Genomic DNA, 16,924 nt, shown 5'->3' with positions numbered 1-16,924 from the left:
CACCTTAATTGGAACTTGTTTTTTATCTTTCTTATCTGATACATTCTTTTGAAAAGTTTCTGCTAAGATCCCATAAAGCAAGGTTCTTCATATTTCTGAAGGCAGTATTCCTTATGTTTACTTTAATAAAAAAGTTTTCTCCCAAAAGATTTGTCGCATTTAAAGTACAAAAACAAATACACAGATCCAGATGTTGAACCACACATACTTATCTATACATATATTATTTAGACCTACTTAAACCCATCTGTACATTCTAGTGTATCTACCTATAACATCTCTTGAATAAAAAAGCAACATATCTTTTAAGAAACAAACTTGGTAGTAACACTGCCATTTGGAAGGATATTTCACAAGAACAGGAGAATTAACCCAGTATAAATCCAGTATGTTTACTTGCACTTCTTAAAACAGTCTACAGGAATAATGAATAGATGAACCTACCAATCAAAGTCTTTGGGCCTAACAACTCTAAAAGAAAGGAATTATGAGAAGATATTTTATAAGGTTAATTACATCCTAAGAGATTATTCTGATTTCTTTTTTTTTAAAGTTTTTAAAGAAAATACTTTATCTTCTCAAACAGCATAGCATTTCTAAGTCTTATTTTCTATGAAATTGTAATAGGCAACTATATCTGTTAAAACTGGTCACACAAAAAAAGTATATTAAACTGACTACTAACAAAGATAACCAATTTTTAACACTTTGTTAAAAGCAGTTAAAAAAAAAACAGTTCTTCAGGAGAAAAGCAGAAATTTTAGACTTGCCAGATACAGAATATGTGATGTCTCTGAACAGACAGACAGCCTCCTGATTGTGGAGACAAAGTTGTAACAGCTTCTTTGTTCTAGAATGTCACCTACCTCACATGAAGACCATAGGATACTAGGGCTCAGATGCCCAAACATTGCTATTCCAGGCACAGAACTTTCTCAGTGCCTAGTCCCATAACTGGGAACACACAAACATACACAAGAGAGATACGGGTCATTATTAAAATCAGATTTATATTAATGGTGTCACAGTAGCAACACAAAATGTACTGTCTCGTTTCCATAGGAAAGATTATATTTACACTATACACTTAAGTCTTGAAATGTGAACCCCCAAACATTCAGTTCAATAATCAATGAGTTTGCTGAGGGTCCAACACCGTCAAATCCTAATTCAGCAGAATAAAAGCCCCTCCTTGGCTGCCAAGCGCTGGCGATGGACTTTGTCTTGCTGCAGCTCTTCATGATTTGGATGCCAGAGTTTCATAATGATCCTTTCAATGTTGAGAGCATATACGGTATGGGTAGGAATGACTTCCCTGTGTACCTGGGATAAAAACATCAGCATGTCTCCAATTATACTTCAATATACTTATTTTTCCAACACAGAAAATGAAAGTAAGGTTTATATCAACAAAACACTCACAAAAAAGACACAAGCCTGTTAAGTTTTGAGCCAGAACTTAATAAAACCCAAAACAGGTAACAAAATAACAAAGCTCTGAAGGAAAAATAAGGGAACAAAGAGTTTGTTTGTTTGTTTTTTCCTTTCACTGGAAAGGTGAGGAATGGGGGAGGTAAGTTAGGAAGGATTCCTGAGAGCAGGATTTGAAAATAAGGCTAGTATTAATGGCTTTAGTAACAAACAATAAAAACTGAAAAACAAAAGTCAGGAAATGGAAAAGCTAGTGAATATCTTTGTAGACTTGAAGAAACTTTGAACCTATCCATAAATCTAGATAAACCTTAAGGTGCCAAGAGTTACCTGCAAAGCTTCAAAAAGGTCGTACATGTTCACTGGAGGCAGAGACGCGGGCAGTGTGTCCCCCGAGCACGCCAGCAGGAGTGCAGCCTGCTGCTCAGCATCGTCAGGGGGCGGGTGGGACGCTGGGTTCTGACCAGCAAAAGGAGCGGAGAGGGCTGGAGGGCTGAAAACAAAACGTTCCAGAAACATTCCAGTAAGAAAGAGGGAAACCACTGAACAACCAGAGTAGGGACGGTCTGCTAGAAAACTTCTTATAAAATGTATCTCAAAATGAATCAGAAATCCAATTATTTTTCAGCCAGTGTATACATGAATAACCTACAATTTTCATTTTTAAAGGCAGCCCATCTCTTGGGCTGGAAATAAAATGCAGTACAACTGCATTTACCCTCCTCCCTCCACAAGTGTCAAAATATTTGTCAAGTCAGGATACAGAGTCAAAATTGTCTCCTGCCCTTAAAGAGCTTCTAGGTGGAAAAAAATAATAGACCCTAATTAAAGGAAAATGAAATTGCAAACTGACTTGGAGAGGAAACTAAAGACAACAGGATCAAAAAATAACAAGCAAGGAAAGAAGATAAGGCACAAAAGCAGCAACGGGCAAACCTGGAAGGTAGAGAAAATGCACCCAAATTTTGCCAACTTCCCCAAATAGAACCCAGATATAACTGGGAAGACAAGCATGATTTTTGTATCATAATACAGTAGGAGACAAGCCATGCCATTCTGGAGAACACACAGGAGGTAAAACAGTGAGGAGGGAACCCGGAGGAAAGCACAAGTAGAGTATGAGCGTGGGTTTCGGCACCAGACAAAGGCAGCCCTGATGGAGAAACAGGTGGCCAAGAATGAGGCAGGAGTCTTCTAGGGACAGGCTGGCAGGGAGAGAGGGCGGCTGGAGGCCTGGCAGGCCCAGACACTGCTCCAGCACTCACCCAACACAAGGGGCTGTTTTTCTCTAAAGACGAATGACCCACAAAGGAGAACAAATAATCAACAACAGATATGCTTGCAGGAGGTCGAGTAAATCTTCACCTATGGCAGTCTGAAATAGTGAACCCAATTTAAGCCAGTGCTCTTCAAAATGAGCCTTGTGAGTTGTGTTGAGGTCTGCAGAGCCATGACACAAGCACCCGCACCAGGCCCTCCCTACGGTGTCAGCACCGTCTGCTCTGACTCCCTGCTCAGCTCTCCCACCACACATCCCACCACGATCACACCACCAGCCTTCCTTGCCAGTTACTTCTTCCCCATCACCACTCCAGCCAGCCTTCCCAATAATACTTTTTTCTACCTCTCTTCTCCCTGAAGAGAGACAACAAAGGGAAGGTAATCCAGGTCATCTCAGAGGGATGTTTCAGGACAGCACAGAGGTCCTGGGAGCCCACAGTGCAGAGAGGTTCCAGAGATCAGAGCTCAAAGACCAGATCTGCCCAAGAGGGTGCCAAGAGCAACCGATGACACCCAGCCCAGGCCATGATCTTGAGCTCTAGCTACAAAAGCCAGGTAAGGACCTGGAGACACACCCACCACTGCTCCTCCCACCATCAAGAAACCCAACCCTGACACAATAACCACAGGCCACATTTCAGAGTGACAGCTGGCCCACTCCCACCACCAAGAGGTGCTGCCCCAGGAGCCTTCAAGATGCACTGCCCTCAGAGTGGGGCCACTCGCATTAAACCACACGCCGCAGCCAAACTCTACAACTTTACTTTTGATCTACAGAGTACCAGAAGAATTCACTAGTTATGCAAGGAAGCAACTTGAGAAAATAAAACTGTACTGCTCTCAGAGTTACCCTAGACTCACAGAAACTCAATAATCAATTATTTAACAGTGGTCTATTATGTAAGAGTAGCATAACCAACTAGAAAGGATGGATGCAAAAATCACAAGAAACTTCATATACCTTTCTATTAAGCTGTTGTAAGCTACTACACTATTCTTCAGGTATGGCTGTGGGGTCACATTGCTACCAAAGGCATATTTAAAATGACCATCACGTAACCGGTAAGCTTTCCTTCTTGACACAACTGATGACAGTATATCTTTAAGGTGATTCTGTAAAAACAAGAAAAAAAAAAGGAAAAATAGCATGAACTGTTCTTAAAAGCAAACCATAAAACTTCCATTAACCAAACAATGTTTATTGGCAGTGAATGGAGACGTGAGAATGGCAAGCAAGTGCTAAAGCCAAATGAATGCTCACTAAAAAGCCACAGACCATACCAGAGTGGGAAGGCCTAGCAAAGAGTGAAGGGAGATGCACTGTTTTGATTTAGTTCTACTCAAGATGAGCTTGCTCTACAGAAATTTATTAAAGTCTTATACCTCTAAATTGGCTCCTCTCTCTCAAAAATGATTTTTAGATAGCTTTAAACAGAAGTACAAAAACAAGTAATTTTTTAAAGTAGCAAACTACCTTGAAGCTTGTTTGAAAATGGTACAAAATGTTTTAAGATCAGAAATATATGTTATAGTACCCAATCTACTAAAATCCTTGCATGAATAGAACCCTGGCTCTCTCAAAAGCCACATAAAAGACAGATATTACAGGAAATAAATAGGTATTAGGTATTTAACATCTCTTCACCTTTGTGACAGCCTAAGAGAGGGTTAGAGATTGTCTGTGAAAACGGAGACAGACTAGTCCCAGACTACCATTATTAACAGCGAAGCCAGGGGGCATGGTATTTCAATTATACCAGTAAGATCATCTCATGTCAGGACATCATGGTACCACTTGTAACTTAAAACTTCATGAGATAGCTAGCATAATCTCTGAGGTACAGGCGAGGAAACAGAGCCCCAGAGAATCGCAAGGAAAGACCCAGTGTCCCCTGTCAGCACCTGTGCACTGTAGACCCCAGTGTGCGTTTTATCTAGTGACTGAATGAGTAAAATGAATGAATGAAAGCGTGTGCTGAGACAGACGCCCACGGTTTGGACACCACGCCTAGTAATGCTCTTCAAATGCTGTGCCACAGCAAAATCAAGTGATTTTAATCTTTAGGATTCTCAATCTGTTTTTTGCTTAGAAACTGTCCCCTTGTTATCAAGTTAAACATCAAAAGTGTTATGCCACCAGTAACCTTTTGAAAAGCTTAGTCTGTTAACTGAAGGCAACTGTTTGGATTGTGATGTTTCTCCCCTCAAGAGAAAACAATTTCAGCAAGGCAATTCTGAAATCAGAGTTCCATTTTAGTTCTTTTCTTGCAGTACGAACTCTGAATAACACACACAAGCCTGTCACATTCAATCTATAGGAGTGTTTTTGTGACACTAGCAAACCAACCTCCACCGCGTAGACCACAGCTGAGACAGCTTCTTCAGTGACGTTGTCCAGCCCGTGTTCGTAAGCAGTCACTATCATCCTCCCTTCAAGCTGACCCCGAGTAGGAAGCATCATTGTGTGGGAACAAAGTTTCAAGTCATCATCATCCTGGGGATCCTTTGCCACAAACTGCTGGGCTCCTGAGAGGGGATTCTGAGGCTGGAATCTATGCTATAGGTAAGAAAACTTCAAAATTATTCATTACATGGCAAGTAATAAGACACAAACAAAAGTAACCAATGAATTGGACCTGAGATCCTACAAATTAATGCCATCAAAACTAAACCACAAGAGTTAAAAAAAGGTAATTCATGCACAAATAATCACAGATTCACAACCATTACATATCAATAATGAAGACATGAGTTAAGGGGAATAGCAGCAGTATGCACAGTAGTTTATTCTATTTAATTAATTCCTTAGTAATCACAGAATATATGGCTCTGTGCTAAAAACAACAAATGGGGAGAAGGAGAATATATAAAACTATTTTCAAACAAGTCAAAACATTTTAAGTACACTTGTAAGTAAGCAGATTCTGAACGCAGAAATATACGGTGAATGTTTCAGAAAACTGGTAATTTCTGTTACCAACATAACAGATCTAATGACAAATATTCCAAGATAATGTAGGGTAGTATAACTCTTCAGTTACATTATATTCCACTAACAATTCTCAACACAGAATCTTTTTAAGACAGTCATTAGTTTTTTAAAAAATAGCCTTTCCCAATCTTTTCCACTTATAAAACCCCAGCCTTGCTCTGGGAGATGCTGAGAGCACATTTATATTCTCCATCATCAGCAAGAGATATGCCCCTGTAGCTTTTGCTTAAGTTCAGCTCACAAGATTTTGTAGCAAATATGGCTTGTCCTGTTTGAAGTCTGTAGTATAAAAGCAACTTGCTTTTCCATTTCCATAAGTATATAGCATATACTTATGCTATGAGTATAAGTCTTTTAGCAAGTATAAGACTATTTCATATCAAACATGCTTTTTTAAAGCAAGTATGCCTCTCTGGAGATGCTGTTGCCCTCCAGATCGAATATTATTGATATAAAACATGGAGGAAAAAGTAGAAGTAAATAAATGTTTGTTGATATTTATCAATAAAGTACTCAATCAAATCTATAAAAGGCATAGGGAAACTTCGTTCCCTGGATATAAAACTGAAAAAGCAAGTTATTCTAAAATGTTTTCAAATTTCATAGTCCAATGCCTTCAAGATTTCTCTGAGGATCCCCAGAAGGCTCAAGGTTTACCAGGGCATCACCAGGATCCTGCTGGAGGCCTTTAGGCCTCCTGGACCCTTGGAACAGAAGTCTTCAATCTGAGCAACATTATTCATTCCCAAAGATATTTTAGAGGAAAAAGAACACAGGTATAGTTCTTGAATCACTGAAAAATCCTTATATACTAATGACAACATATTAATAATTATGCAATAACAAACCAGAAGCATAAAAATTCAGACACTTTGGTAAAGAGGGTTTCAAAGATTGGGTCCCAATTTCAAATTCAATAACATCTTTTCCTCCCCAAATAACATCTTTTTCTCTTCACCTTTTTTCAACTTTCCTACCAGAATTGTAATATTCATTAAAAAACTAAAGCCAGTTCCGTCACAACAGTTCTTAAATCAGTCATTACCAAGATTTACTGAAGAACAACCTACATCAAATTTCTGACGAACAGAAGAAAGCTTTTTCTTTCCCTTTGGTTTTCCAGGTTTGGCTGCAGAACCCCCTGTCCAGGGTAAAGATCCAGCACCCTCTATGAGACAGAAAAATAGCAATCATAAGAGAAAAGAACAACTGATAACTGCTAAGTTTGTTTTCCCTTTGGGTTAAAGAAGCATGAGATGCTCAAATGATAAAAATAAACAATAAACGCTTAAATTCAGATCTCTTTCTGCTTCTCTAAAAAAACTTCAAATTCTCTCAAATCTTTTTTTTTTTTCCCTAGCTGTAACCAAAATTGTTCTTTTAGGAAGACAAATTTGTTTTTCACGTTTTTAATTGTCTATGGGGTGCCTGTTTCCTTAATAGTAGCAGTAATATTATAAAAGCAGAACAGAATTTTCTAGTTCAAGATAGCAAACTGAGCACATGTATTTGTCTCCTCTTCCAAGACCCTGCTAAAACAACAGTAGGGAAACGTAAATGGCGCGTGCACAAGAGACTAAAAGGAAAACGAGTGGCAGACCAAGAGGAGATCTCGCCAAATTCCAAGGACAGGCTAAAAAGGAGCCAACTCACAAAGTGGACGCGTGGAAGCTACGGCCTAAGCTGGGCGAGCTTGGTAAATAGGTGGAGCTAAGTTAACCTGACTAGTAGACATCCATAAAGAATCTGAATTTGTAGGTGAGGCCAGTGGAAAGCAGGAGGGATAGTACAGCTAAAAACAAGATTAATGGAGTATCTATATTGAAAAGTCACCCATACAAATGCCTTCCCTCATATCCAGGACTGAACTCAGTACAACACAAAAAAGATGGGTCCCCTGATCAAAAGTCAAGAATTTCAAGACAACCCGGGTACAGCACCAAAGCAAGTGCAGGCCCTTCCAAGTTCACTGAACAGTTGTTCCTGGCCCCACGCAACCAGTCCCGCTCACCCCTGTGCACGGGGAGGCCTATGTAACAGGAGGATGGAGAGCTCTTCTCCAGTTGAAACAAATCTTCTTGGCTTTACTAAGGTGGCTGGTGTGGGTACTGGCACCCTCAAGCACAGCCCCACTGTAATGCTGGCCTCCTGCCACTCTAAAGGGCAATCTCCAGGCAGTTTTATGCTTCATTCTTAAATACAAATCATCAGACATTTGATAGAAATCTGTAACATGGTGAGAAAGACCAAGCTAAACAAACAAAAAAATCAAAGTTATACATACACTTGAAAAAAATATCCCAAAGAATACTTTCAAGAAAAGACAATGCACATAAAGTGTCTAGGATACAGCTGTTAGGAGTCAACAAATAACATCATTAAAACCATCTTTCTTGCCTGGCTTAGAGAAATAGTAAGCAATTTGACCACAATTATTAACACACACACAAATTATATTTCTATATTATACTTTTAGTAGAAATCATCTCTTTGTTGCCAACAAATATTTTAAGGAAAGATATTTTGGGTGTTTGATGGAGAAATAATCTCTTAAATTCCAATGTATCTTCATTTATTTTTAAACAACCAACAACAAACATTCAAGAGTATCAAAGGCTTTAATTAAAATCAGCCACCTGTATTAATAGCACTGCATATTCTTTTGGCATTTTTTATTTCTAAGAGAAATTTTACATGTTCTTTCACCTGCTTTTTTATAACCATGTGGGGTAGATATTACAGTCTCATGGAAGCTCACAACATTCAATAATTAAATATATCACCTAAGCTAGTGGCAAAACTTAAACTTGAACCCAAGTCTCCTGACTCCTATCAACCAAAGTGTTTAATTCCAATCATCCCACTGAATCTTTTGGGTGTATGGCACTTCAGAATATATCTACCTAAAAAGTAAGATCCATCCTCACAAAATGTTGGCTTTTCTGATCAAATTAAATTTTAAACAATAAAGTGGATTATGTTTATGATCTAACAGGCAAAAGTCCACTTCTATTTAAATTAAATAAAACATCAGGCACAGTGTAGAATGTGCAGAAGGGGTATGGTGAGGGTTGGAGAGCAGCCTCCCTGCTCTAACACCAGTCTCCATAAACAAACACTCTTTACCACTCTTCCCAGCAAGGGTAACTTCTCTTGAGTGTGAAGAATAGGCCTTTAGTATATCTTATCTGAATTCTCCATCTTACAACAGAGCTTAGCAGAGGGAGATGATACAAAATACTAGCCGTGTCTAGATAAAAGGGGCCTCCCTGGTGGCTCAGATGGTAAAGTGCCCGTCTGCAATGCAGGAGACCTGGGTTCAATCCCTGGGTTGGGGGAACCCCTGGAGAAGGAAATGGCAGCCACTCTAGTAGTCTTGCCTGGAAAATCCCACGGACGGAGGAGCCTGGTAGGCTACTACAGTCCATGGGGTCGCAAGGAGTCGGACACAACGGAGTGATTCCACTTTCTCTAGATAAACAGGCTTTTAATAAATGACCATCAGAATTACCACAGGCCCTTTAAAAGCAACAACAAAAACCAACAGTACCTTTAAATACAAGAGCCCAGGATAAGCTTTACCATGAGGCAAATTTTTAATGTATTTATTTGGTTTTGACTAACTGATTAAAATAAGATTGAAAGAGGTGACTTGTACCACTTAAACCTCCAAAAAACTAGGGGCAAAAAATCATCGTCTGTATCCATCTTCTTAGGCTGATGTGACAGACGTGGCTTCCGTGCACGTCCCTGCTGCTGCTGCTAAGTCGCTTCAGTCGTGTCCAACTCTGTGCGACCCCACAGACGGCAGCCCACCAGGCCCTGCTGTCCCTGGGATTCTCCAGGCAAGAACATTGGAGTGCTCCCTACCATGCTGCTATTCACCACCTTTGTTCTCCACCAACAGTTCGCCAAACACAGGCTGAAGCACTTAACCTTCCAGGTGCTAATATCTCACTGAATTAAGAACAGGAAAACCCAAGTTCTCAACACATGCTGTGGTTTATCCTCCATACATCCCTGGTAAACCTCTTCTAACCACCAAATGCCCTCTCTTCACTCTCCTCAGCTTCTTCCTCCTGACTACTCGCCTCCTCACCTCTGGTTTACTTAAGTAATTGAAACCCAGTAAAGCCCACAAGTCAATGTAAAGACAGTGAAATTACCTGCTTTAAAAAGGTCCTATAAAAGAATCAGCACTTTATAATAAAATGTGTCTTCTAAGCAGTTCAAAGAACATTTCATTTTCAAACACGTCTGTTAGAGGCAGCGAGAGCCTAGTAAAAGCCCGAGTTTGTGGCTCTGCTGACTGACATCCCTAGAGGTTATTTGCACTCCCTTACCTGGTGTAGACACCAAAATCTGACAGCGCGTGAGAATAGCCAGGAGGAAATCGTTGTGAGAGTGGACTGGAAGAGGGAAGATGGCCACAAGTCAAGCACACGACATTTACAACATACGGAAACCACTGTGTTAGTCTAGTTTTTAAAGACTTTGGATATCCCCTACTCTGCCATTCTTTACATTTACTTTTAAATATCCACATTATTTAAATGACCTTATATACTACTAAAACAACAACAAAAAAAATTTAACTTAATTTATTGCAGATCTGGGAAAACTTCAGAACAGTAAAGTAAGTCCCCAGATTATTTTACCATTATCCTGTGTGAGAAGTCTATGAGCTTCAAGGTCAAACTCTTCTTTGCTGATCTTCTGCTTGAACCACAACTTTAAGTTAGCCCAGTATCTGCAGAGGCAGAAGCAATATTAAGAACCTCAGGTTTTGCTTCTTCCCCAAGTGCACCTTATCTCCCTCAACTCCCAGGGAAAGATGGAAATTTTGCATTCCCTAATGTTATGGACTGAGTTGTGTTTCCCCCCAAATTCATATGTTGAATCCCTAAGCCCTAGTATCACAGAACGTGACAGGGCCTTCAAAGCGGTAATTAAGTAACATGCTTATTTAATTTAAATGCAGAGTACATCATGAGAAACGCTGGACTGGATGACGCACAAGCTGGAATCAAGACTGCCGGGAGAAATATCAATAACCTCAGATATGCAGATGACACCACCCTTATGGCAGAAAGTGAAGAACTAAAGAACCTCTTGATGAAAGTGAAAGAGGAGAGTGAAAAAGTTGGCTTAAAGCTCAACATTCAGGAAACTAAGATCACAGTATCTGGTCCCAACACTTCATGGCAAACAGATGGGGAAACATTGGAAACAGTGACAGACTTTATTGTTTTGGGCTTCAAAGTCACTGCAGATAGTGACTGCAGCCATGAAATTAAAAGACACTTGCTCCTTGGTAGAAAAGCTATGACCAACCTAGACAGCACATTAAAAAGCAGAGATGTTACTTTGCCAACAAAGGTCCGTCTAGTCAAGGCTATGCTTTTTCCAGCAGTCATGTATGGATGTGAGAGTTGGACTATAAAGAAAGCTGAATGCCAAAGAACTGATGCTTTTGAACTGTGGTGTTGGAGAAGACCCATGAGAGTCCCTTGGACTGCAAGGAGATCCAACCAGTCCATCCTAAAGGAAATTAGTCCTGAATATTCACTGGAAGGACTGATGCTGAAGCTGAAACTCCAATACTTTGGCAGCCTGATGCAAAGAACTGACTCATTGGAAAAGACCCAGATGGGGGGAAAGATTGAAGGCAGGAGGAGAAGGGACAAGAGAGGATCAAATGGTTGGATGGCATCGACTCGATGGACATGCCTTTGAGTAAGCTTCGGGAGTTGGTGATGGGCCAGGGAAGCCATGGGGTCACAAAGGGTCAGACATGACCAAGCAACTGAACTGAACTGATCAGGGTAGGCCCTAACGCAGTGAGACTGGTGTCCTTATAAGAAGGGATTAGGATACAGACAAGAGACAGCAGGCAACAGCCAATGGGAGAGGCCTCAGAAAATAACAACCCTGCTCACACCCTGATGTCAGACTTCTAGACTCTGGAATGGTGAGAAAATAAATTAGTTGTTTAAGCTACTAAGGAGCCAGAACACCATCAGAAGAGGAAAGTCCTCCCTAAAAGGGACTGAGCGGTAGTCACAGAATCTGACCTGTAAGTCAACCAGCTAAAAACCGCAGCTGTACCTTTCCTTCCTCGCTGTTGCCTTTCCAAAGGACCTACTCCCCAGAAAAATACACTTAAAATTATTTTAAAATATTATTAAAGTTGTCAAATATTGCATATTTGAAAGTTTCTGAGAGTAGATCTTAACAACTTACTGCCCAAAATGTATTAATAAGTCTTTTGTTAACCTGAATATTATTAACCAGAGTGTTTCAATATTCACTTACATAACAAATAGATGGTCATAGGTATTAGTTTCTACAAAAACCCCCTAGTCAATATGTATTAAACATTCTCATCACAAGAAAAAAATAATTTTTTAACTATATATGATGAGACATGAACTAGACTTATTATGGTGCTACACTGCAATATATATACAAATACTGAATCATTAATGTTGTTCCCCTGAAACTAATGAAAAGCTGTATGTCATTTATACCTCAATTTTAAGAAAGATTTATATTTTAAAGTTTGTTATGTGTTATAGATTGAGGAGTGTAGTTTTTTAAAAGTGAAAACCAACCACTTATCATAAAAATTACTAGTTAACTGGTAGGAAAAAAGGATCCAATCTTTTATACCTTAACAACATTATTAAAAATAGGAGTAAAATACTTGATTTTTCACATCCACACCCCTTGTTTTGATGCTTAAGACAGCTACTCCTCATTCATGAAACAGGACTAATAATTACTTAGTACATGTTTTACAGTAACTTTGAATTCATGATTAGCTACTTTCTAATGCTCATTTGAGTTTCTAACAACAGAGTCCTAAACAAGACAGTTTAATGCTCTCACTGCCATCATTATACCCACGGCAGTTTCTCCTGCTGTCCTATACGCTGATCAGCTTAAGTCTGGCTAACTATATACTAATTGTTTGAGTTCCTGTACTCCCCACCCCAACCCCGCCAGAGAAAATTCACAACTTTAATGGAGCCCTAAAGTTTCCCAAGACCCATTTCACTCAACAGTAAAACAAGTTTAGTTCTAGAACCTGGCACAACATTTCACCTGAGTCAAATTCATTAGTCAATAATACCTTCCCAATAGCAAACACTTACATGATTCCTCTGCCTTTTTAAAGACAAGAACAATTTAAAAGTGAAATAAAGTGCCACAGAAAGGCAAAAGTCTTTTCCTATCCCATTCTATACAACAAAAGAGGAGAGTAATATGAGAAAAACTTCATTATTTAAAAACCCTGTGTTCCTATTTTACAAGAAAGGATACTTTCAAACACTTCCTATTTGAAGTGAACTAAGGCAAGACTCTGCCAACCTGATGCTATCTATCTTTTCAAACTTTATAGCCCAAGTAGCCAGCACTGGCTATCAAGTTGAAGATTCACTTCCCAAGCCTGGTCCCTGTATTAACCTGTTGTGTAGCCATGGACAATTGATTGTTTTCCTTAAAAATAAGGAAAACAAAGTAAGCCAGCCTCTATATAGATGAGGATAATGGGTGATGAGTATAAATGGATCGGACTAGGAAGCACTGCAGAAACCTGGGGAAGATTAAACAACATATGGCTAAATCATCCAAAAAACAAAGCACTCATTTGAACCCGACACTAAACTAAGTACTATACAGAGTAAGCTAGCAAAGCTCATGTCTTTCTAGAAGCTGACATGGGCAGACAACCTGACGTGAAAGACATTAGGACAACAGCATAAATAGGAAACAACTCATGCCTAAGATCCTTATACACCTGATATCTTTTATCCACAAACAAGAACCACCTTTAAATGGTCAGGCTGTACAAACCAAGACAAACTACTCAAGCAGGATGTGTGAGAAAATATTGTAGGACAGACTGCTCAACCAAGAAGTACTTTTTAAGGAGCAGAAGGAAAAAAAGACAATGGAAAACATTAATAGAGAACAACACTGTACCACTAACTCTTCCTAGCACAAAGGTATATTTTGATTGCATTCTTAATGGAGATTCAGCTACAGATGCACCAAATTTAGCTTCGGCATCTATATTTGACCAACATCTGATAGCCAGCGTTGATCTTTAAAGACCAAATAGGAAACACTAATTTCAATATTTCTAGTGACCCGTGTGAGAAGTGTGGCTTCAGAGGGCATCATCGCATCTAATCAGTCAATTATACACACAAGCCAAGTTTACTGCAGCATGAAAACATTCACTTTCAAATATTTGTAAGCATCATAAATATAAGAGTGACAAGTCTATTGTGCTTAAAAAGTGTAAATTTCAGCGGTCAGTATTACAAAAATAAGCTACAGTAATTAATGACAGTAAATTTTACTCATTAAAATAATTAAGTATTTTTAATTAAGTAAGCAAGGAAAGAGAAAGAACGTCAACATGCATATTAAACTAACTTCAGGTAAAAATATTTAATCTTTGGGAGTCAACTAATGTTTATGAAAAATTAAATAATTATGCCCCAAATAACAGATTAAAATTTAATTCCAGTGTTTCTAGTTTGATTTATTATTGTTCCTAATAACTTTAAAAATTATATTTTGTTTTTAGTTATTCCATTTAGTCCATCGGTGTTCCAAGAAGTCTTACATGAGAATTCTGTGTATCTTGGTAAGACACAAAGTAGACTGCCACATCAAAATTTCACAAGAAGGAAAAACCAAAACTCATGTATGACATCCAAGTTAAGCAACTTCAATTCAGTTATAATAAAAAAATAAAAAGATGAGAAGGAGAAAGAGTGGAGAAAAAGAAAGTATCCCCCAAACACCCTGCACCTCTAGAAACATTTCAAAATAAGTGCCTACTGAGTACTGTAAAACGTACAGAATATCACAAAAATCATCCAGCAGCAACACAGGCATTATAATCTTAAACCTTTAAAATTGGCTTCTAATATTTTAGAAAAATAAAAATGCAATCATACTGTTTTGAAAATTTCCAAATTTGTCCTTGTACTTCGGAGGGTTCCTTCTATGACTTTGGCTTTGTCTGAATTACTGATTTTACACTCAGCCATTTCGGCGATTCTGACCCGACTATGTACTCGGTCCCCTGCTATAACCTGGGTGAAAGTCTTTGGGAGCTTCTGGGATCCTTTGCAACCCCCCGGTAAGGTTTCTGAGCGAGAAATTAGACACGAGGGCCCCAATACTGCCATGACTTTTGAAGAGTTAAGATCTCTGTCCTCTCATCCATCAAACGGGATTGATAACTGTACCTACCTCAAATCTCTGTTGCGAGGATTAGATGAGATAGTACATCTAGAGCGCTTTAAAGGTTCGCTACTGCAATAACCACTGTAATTGCAGCAGTGTTCAGTGACTATTTCACCGGAGCGTCTGTTTGCCTTCCGAAATGGCTTTCTGTGTCTTACCCACAGTTCCTGCACAACACCTGAGCTCAATGAGCCTCCGCCTCCCCGAAGCCCTCCGCGAGCGGGCCGCCTAGAGACGTGCCGGCTCGGACTAGGCCGCTGCTCAGCGACGCGCGTCCCGCACTCCCGCGCCCTTGCCGCACCCGCCCAACAGGCCCCTGGGCGTGAAGGCGTGGAGTACGCCTTGCTTGCCCCACCCAGGGCAGAGCCTCGGGGGAAGGCGCCCGCCCGGGTCCCGAGCAAACCCGGGAGGGCGGCCCCTCCAGCCGGGTGCGTCGGGGCTGCCCGCCGGCCCCCGCCGGAAAAACCCACAGGCGCCACAGCCCACGGCGCGAGGGGCGCACAGGCCCAGCGGCCGCGTGGAGCCACTCCACGAAGGGTGGGCAGCCAGAGGCCGGGGGAGCGGCCGCGTGGAGCCACTCCACGAAGGGTGGGCAGCCAGAGGCCGGGGGAGCGCCCGCGCAGAGATGCGGAGGCTGCGTCTGGGGAGTTCTTACTGTTTCACGTTGTCCCCCAGGGCCTCGCTCAAGTTCTTCTTCGCCGCCTCCAGCTCGCTCACAAAGGTCGCCATTGCTCCCCACTTATCAGCCCGACCTCAGACCTCTCGGCCACAGCGACCAGCAACCGAAAAAACAACCCCACGAAGGCTTGGGCTCCGGCGACGCCGTCTGCTCCCGCCTGCCCCGCCCCCAGGAGCTCGGAAGACGGGTGTTCGGTTTTCAGCTCCGCCCGCCTTTCTGAAGGGAAAGCGCGGAGCCGAACTCGGCGTTTCCGCGGTCCTCCAGCCCCCGCCCCTCGCGTCGCGTGCCCCGCCTCCTCGCGCTCAACCGTGCCGCCGCCGCCGGGCTGCAGCGCCGCCTTCAGGGCTGGCGCCTCCTGGGCCCTCAGTCTTAGCGCTGCTCGAGTGTCTAATTCGCTCTTTTTACCTGCATGAGTATCTCCTCCCTCCAAGTGAAAAGGTAAATGATGTTGATTTTATTCTCTTTCGTTGCCTTATTTTTTTGTCGACCACTTATCTAATTGACTTGTTAATTTTCTGGCTTCTCCAACTAACGTGTAAGTTCGTGAGGACAGGATCTGTGTTTTGTTCACTGCTGTTGCCCCTAATTCCTAGAGCAGTACCTGACGCATAGTGGGTTGTCAATGAATATTTGATAAGTGAATGAAATAATGAGGACAAGTAGGGAAAATACACAGAAGGATAAAAGAAAAAAATGTTACCACCCCCCAAACTCTTTCCCCCTTCCCATGATTTATAATCATACCCTATCTTCAATTGGGCATCTTGGTGGGGTTTTCCTTATATTTACTTAATATAGTAATATATATGTTTTCCTCTTATATCACGTCGTCTTTATAATCGTAATTTTATTGACAGCATCTTAAATACCCTACAGGAGAAAGGCACACAATAACTTGTTTCCCAATTCTTAGACTATCTCCATTTCTTCTTTTAAAAACAATGTTGTAATAAACTTTATGCATAAAGCTTTCCCTCATTTAGGATTATTACTTTAAAACAGAGTCCCATAAATAGAATTACTGGGTTAAATGATAGGAGTATTTAAAAGAGTCTTGATGCATATTGTCAAATTGCTTCCCCCAAGTTTGAAATAATCCTAAATGGCTTTTAAATCTTATGTAATTTCTCCATGGAGATTCCTTAAAGCTTCTTCATTCCTTCAGCAAGTATACAGTGAGTTTCTGTTATGCATCTGGCTCTCTTTTGGGTGCTGGGGATACAAAGATGAACTGGGCAGTTAAAGTCTTCCTGCTGCTAAGTCGCTTCAGT

At 40.7% G+C, this 16,924-nt stretch overlaps 1 protein-coding gene across 1 annotated transcript; it reads right to left on the bottom strand.

Annotated features, from left to right (window-relative positions):
* Positions 1 to 4: 4 nt before the first annotated feature.
* On the bottom strand, positions 5 to 16,074 carry TADA1 (transcriptional adaptor 1). The gene is made up of 8 exons (XM_061399621.1): positions 15,630 to 16,074; positions 10,363 to 10,454; positions 10,048 to 10,113; positions 6,775 to 6,872; positions 5,060 to 5,269; positions 3,674 to 3,825; positions 1,762 to 1,924; positions 5 to 1,323 (listed from the first exon to the last, which is right to left on the bottom strand). The coding sequence occupies exons 1-8, from the start codon at positions 15,701 to 15,703 to the stop codon at positions 1,171 to 1,173; spliced, it is 1,008 nt and encodes a 335-aa protein (XP_061255605.1). The 5' UTR covers positions 15,704 to 16,074; the 3' UTR covers positions 5 to 1,170.
* Between the last annotated feature and the right edge of the window lie 850 nt (positions 16,075 to 16,924).

Source organism: Bos javanicus, chromosome 3 (assembly GCF_032452875.1).
Source record: "Bos javanicus breed banteng chromosome 3, ARS-OSU_banteng_1.0, whole genome shotgun sequence".
Taxonomy (NCBI): domain Eukaryota; kingdom Metazoa; phylum Chordata; class Mammalia; order Artiodactyla; family Bovidae; genus Bos; species Bos javanicus.
The sequence above is the reverse complement of the archived record's forward strand: the minus strand, read 5'-3'. Positions and strand labels throughout refer to the sequence as shown.

Bases quoted from the DNA above. Each gene is read 5' to 3' on its own strand.
- TADA1 (XM_061399621.1), bottom strand. From the start codon at position 15,703: ATGGCGACCTTTGTGAGCGAGCTGGAGGCGGCGAAGAAGAACTTGAGC. The intron at 10,455-15,629 runs GTAAGAACTCCC...CTGCCTCTGCAG, and splicing joins CTGGGGGACAACGTGAAACA to ATACTGGGCTAACTTAAAGT. The intron at 1,324-1,761 runs GTAACTCTTGGC...TTTTTATCCCAG, and splicing joins ACCTTTTTGAAGCTTTGCAG to GTACACAGGGAAGTCATTCC.